The sequence below is a fragment of the Salvelinus sp. IW2-2015 genome, unplaced genomic scaffold, assembly GCF_002910315.2.
Source record: "Salvelinus sp. IW2-2015 unplaced genomic scaffold, ASM291031v2 Un_scaffold793, whole genome shotgun sequence".
Taxonomy (NCBI): Eukaryota; Metazoa; Chordata; class Actinopteri; order Salmoniformes; family Salmonidae; genus Salvelinus; species Salvelinus sp. IW2-2015.
Window position 1 is genome coordinate 328,855 of NW_019942616.1, and position 5,033 is coordinate 333,887.

The 5,033-nt window shown below is 44.8% G+C and overlaps 1 protein-coding gene across 1 annotated transcript in view; it reads right to left on the bottom strand.

The window, feature by feature from the left end:
• Positions 1-2,012: 2,012 nt before the first annotated feature.
• LOC112068942 (palmitoyltransferase ZDHHC19-like) overlaps positions 2,013-5,033 on the bottom strand; it is a 9,860-nt gene continuing 6,839 nt past the window's right edge. The window contains exons 4-7 of the mRNA XM_024136180.1: positions 3,534-3,715; positions 3,346-3,448; positions 3,014-3,193; positions 2,013-2,051 (exon numbers count right to left, since the gene is read on the bottom strand). Of these exons, the coding sequence (XP_023991948.1) occupies positions 2,013-2,051; positions 3,014-3,193; positions 3,346-3,448; positions 3,534-3,715 (504 nt within the window). The remainder of the gene's footprint in view (positions 2,052-3,013; positions 3,194-3,345; positions 3,449-3,533; positions 3,716-5,033) is intronic.

A 5,033-nucleotide genomic window follows, 5' to 3' on the forward strand; every position in this document is an offset into this window, starting at 1 on the left:
AGTTCTAGGAGTTCTGTCCAGCTGTATTTGAGATACAGAGTAGCCTTCTCCCCCATTTCAAATAGAACACATCATATATCAGATCACTGCTTCAAATATGTAAATATTTAAAATATGACTCTCAAAGAGAGGACACTTTATCTGGAAATAAGATAAATGTCTCTCTCCTTTGCTGAATGGTTTCAAAGAAAGAACCAAGTGATTTTTCAAGTGAATTGGTCTGAATAGATTAGCCAGGGGTTTGAATCGTGTTGTACAAAAGAGCCGTAGTTTTACCTCCTCACAAGACTGGACAAACACAGACACACTGCCATGAATAGTTCACTCAAACACACACAGAGAGCAGAAGAAAATAAAGATAACGTTGTCATGATCAATGTGATGATGAATGTATGATGAAACGAAGTTGGACCTTGTTGAGAAAAAAATATTCATTTATTTTTTACAAACAGCAGAGGATTTCCTACTTCTTTGGTGCTCAGCCCCCTCCCCCTTTCACACTCAGCCCCTTCCCCTCTGTGTGTTATGGTGTGAGGTGGTCCAGGCCTGGGCTGGTGTTGGTTATGGTGTTGAGGTGGTCCAGGCCTGGGCTGGTGTTGGTTATGGTGTTGAGGTGGCCAGGCCTGGGCTGGTGTTGGTTATGGTGTTGAGGTGTCCAACCTAGGCTGGTGTTGGTTATGGTGTTGAGTGGTCCAGGCCTGGGCTGGTGTTGGTTATGGTGTTGAGGTGGTCCAGGCCTGTGGCTGGTGTTGGTTATGGTGTTGAGGTGGTCCAGGCCTGGGTGGTGTGTTTATGTGTTGAGGTGGTCCAGGCTGGGGCTGGTGTTGGTTATGGTGTTGAGGTGGTCCAGCCTGGGCTGGTGTAGGTTATGTGTTGAGGTGGGTCCAGACCTGGGGCTTTTGTGTTGGTATGGTGTTGAGGTGTGTCCAGCCTGGGCTTGTGTGTAGGTTATGGTGTTGAGGGGGTCCAGACCTGGGGCTGGTGTTGGTTTATGGTGTTGTAGGTGGTCCAGGCCTGGGCTGGTGTTGGTGTTGGTATGGGTTGAGTGGACCAGGCCTGGGCGTGTTGTTTGTTAGGTGTGTATGCAGTATTATGTGTTGAGTGGTCCAGGCCTGGGCTGGTGTTGTTGTGTGTTGAGGTGGTCCAGGCCTGGGGCTGGTGTGGTTATGGTGTTGAGGTGGTCCGACCTGGGGTGGTGTTTGGTATGGAGGTGGTCCACTGTGTTGGTTATGTGTTGAGTGTCTGGCCTGTGTGCGGGTTGGTTCAACTTGGGGCTGGTGTTGGTTATGGTGTTGAGTGGTCCAGGCCTGGGCTGGTGTTGTTATTGGTGTTGAGGTGGTCCAGGCTTGGGGTGGTTTGGTTATGGTGTTGAGGTGGTCAGACCTGGGCTGTGTTTGGTGTGTGGTTGTCTACACAGCATCCCTCTGTGTGGTCAGGACTGTAAAAGCTATTTCTGCTCTATAATCAGAACGTCCATCCCGTTCCTTGTCCAGTCCTCATCACCAGCAGCCAACATATCTGTGAGTATGATTCAGAATCAAATAAAGAGTTTTACAAGTGACTAGGAATACCACTCTATGATGGAAATATGTTGGTAGTTTACAGCATTTTTGTATGTGTCTTGGTAACCTAGCAGCAGGTCCATCACCATTTTAGCACACAAAATAATTATTCAGGTCTAATCGAAACTGAATGAAAGAACCCAAACCAGTCAGTCACTGATGACTGCCCAGTTCTTCCTGTACCTCACCTGGTTCTCCACAGCAGAGCCTTGTTGATTGTCGCTTGTTTGTCTTTGTCACACAGCCGGCTGGTACTACTTCCCTGTAGCCAGCAGCGACAGCCTCTCCCTTCCTTCAGATGTCTAGACTCGGTGTGCTGTGCTTAAACGGCCTGGGCTGGCTGGGCCTACCGCCACCTTGTGATGTTTACAAGTATTACACACAGGGGACTGAGCTGCAGCGCGTACAAACACTGGTCCTCCTGATGGAGAAGACTGCTCCAGTCCCCCTTCAGTGTCCTCTTCTGCTGGGCTTCACAGCCCCCAGATCCTGGACAACACAGGTTATTCACTTACCGCGTGCAGGATTCACCCCCAGAAACCTGGTGATTGTAGTGATGTACCTTGTATTGTGATTATTATGTACCTGTTTTGTATTATGTGACTGTACCTGTTTGTATTAGTGATTACCATGTTTTAGTAGTGATGTACCTGTGTTGTAGTGTAGTGATGTACCTGTTGTAGTATGAGTACCTGTTTGTAGTGTGATGTACCTGTTTTGTCAGTAGTGATTGTAACCTGTTTGTAGTAGTGATGTACTCTTGTAGTAGTGATGTACCTGTTGTAGTAGTGAGTGACCTGTTTGTAGTAGTGATTAACCCTGTTTGTAGTAGTGATGTACCTGTTTGTAGTAGTGAATTACTTGTTGTAGTAGATGTGTACCTGTTTGTGTAGTGATGTACTGTTTGTAGTAGTAGTAATTCCTTTTAGTAGTAAACCTCCTTTTGTAGTAGTATGTACCTGTTTTAGTATGATTACCTGTTTGTATTAGTGATTACCTGTTAGTAGTAGTGATGTACCTGTTTGTATTAGTTGATGTACCTGCTTGTATAGTGATGTTACCTGCTTGTATTAGTGATGTACCTGTTTGTATTAGTGATTGTAAATACCTGTTTGTATTAGTGATGTACCTGTTGTATGTGATGTACTGTTTGTATTAGTGATTACTGTGATTAGTGATGTACCTGTTTGTATTAGTGATGTACCTGTTTGTATTAGTATGTACCTGTTTGTATTAGTGATGTACCTTTTTATGTATTAGTGATGTACCTGTTTTGTATTATAGTACCTGTTTGTATTAGTGATGTACCTGTTTGTATTATGATGTACCTGTTTGTATTAGTGTGTACCTGTTTGTATTAGTGATGACCTGTTTGTATTAGTGATTGTACCTGTTTGTATTAGTGATTGTACCTGTTTGTATTAGTGATGTACCTTGTTTAGTGATGTTACCTGGTGTATGTAGGTAGTGATGTACCTGTTTGTATTAGTGATGTACCTGTTTGTATTAGTGATGTACCTGTTTGTATTAGTGATGTACCTGGGTCCAGTCGGGGAACAGAGGACGTGGGTCCAGTTCTTCCAGCAGCCCTGATCAAACGGGTTCTTATCATCAGGCTCAAAGTAGGGCTCCTACAGAGGAGAGAGAAAGAGAGGGATAGACAGAGAGATTGAGAGAGGGAGAGATGGGCCACCAGATTATAATACATCCTCAGTCAACAGAATGATGCTCCAATTAGTGTGTGTGTGTGTGTGTGTGTGTGTGTGTGTGTGTAGTGACTTACTATAGTAGAGGATGGCTCTCCCTTGGAGATCAGCTTGATGTTGCTGATGAGTATAACCAAGACCAAGAGCACACAGGCCAGGCTGGTAACCATGACGACCACACTGGTCAGTTAATGTTAAGGTTTAAAGAGAATAGTATGCGTACACTTTAGGACTGTGACCCAGGTGTGTGTGTGTGTGTGGATACGTGGTGGCGTGGGACAGGCTGAAGGGCTGGTGCAGGGTGAGGAGGGTGAGGAAGAGGTAGAACAGAGAGGAGGAGAGGACCAGGAGCAGGTATGACGTCAGCAGCAGGAGGAAGAGCAGGAACACACGGTAGTTACGTCTCCCCACGCAGTTATTCAGCCACTCACAGTGGTGGTCGAACCGCTGTGTAACACAAACGCACACACACAGACACASACACACACACACACACACACAGAGAAAAGACACACATAACATGTGCAAACAGATCTGATGATAGCACATAAAGCCTGAGACTACATGAGATAAAGATAATATACTGGGGGAGGTAGATAATGATAATGAACAGGGGGAGGTAAACTGCGTATGTCGCCGTCGAAGCGTTGGCCTCTCATACCAGTCGCCTCTCAGCTCGCTGCTTCCAACTCCTCCTTGGGGCGATATTCCCCTGGCTGAGCCCAAGGTCCTCTACCATCCGGATCTCCCCAAGTCCAGGAGTCCTTGTTGCTCTGTTGAGCATTCCCTTGCCGCTTGGTCTTATCGTGGTGGTGATTTCTGTAAGGGCTGTCGCTCTCCTCATCCTCGGACGAGGAGAGGAGAAGAGGATCATCAGACCAAAATGCAGGCTTCAGGAAATAAGCCATCTTTTATTTTATAACAGGGAAATAAACTGAAGATGATGGCGACACGAAAACAAACACTTTAACAAACTTACAAAATAACAAAACGACGTAGAACGAAACCTGAACATAAACTCACATACTAAAACGTAACTCACGGACAGGAACGTTACATCAAAACACGAACAGCCAAACAGTCCCGAATGTGAAAATACATCGACACACGAAGACATCACAGGAGACAATCACCCACAAACAAACAGTGAGAACACCCTACCTAAATATGACTCTTAATTAGAGGAGAACACAAAACACCTGCCTCTAATTAAGAGCCATACAGGCAACCAAAACCAACTAGAAACAGATAACATAGACTGCCCACCCAAAAACATGCCCTGACCATAAACACATACAAAAAAAAACATAAAACAGGTCAGGACCGTACAGGGAGGTAGATAATACACAGGGGGAGGTAGATAATGATATGAACAGGGTAGGTAGATAATGAATCATAGACAGGGGGAGGTAGATAATGATAATGAACAGGGGAGGTAGATAATGATAATGAAACAGGGGGATGAATAATGATAATGAACAGGGGGAGGTAGATAATGATAAATTAAGGGGTAGGTAGATAATGATAAATGAACAGGGGTAGTAGATAATGATAATGAAAGCGAGGGAGAGTAATAATACACAGGGGGAGTAGATAATGATAATGAACAGGGGGAGTAGAATAATGATAATTAACAGGGGAAGGAGATAGATGATAATGAACACATGGGGATGCAGATAATGATAATGAACAGGGGGAGTAGATAATCCACAGGGGATGGTAGATAATGATAATGAACAGGGGGAGGTAGTAATAACAGGGGGAT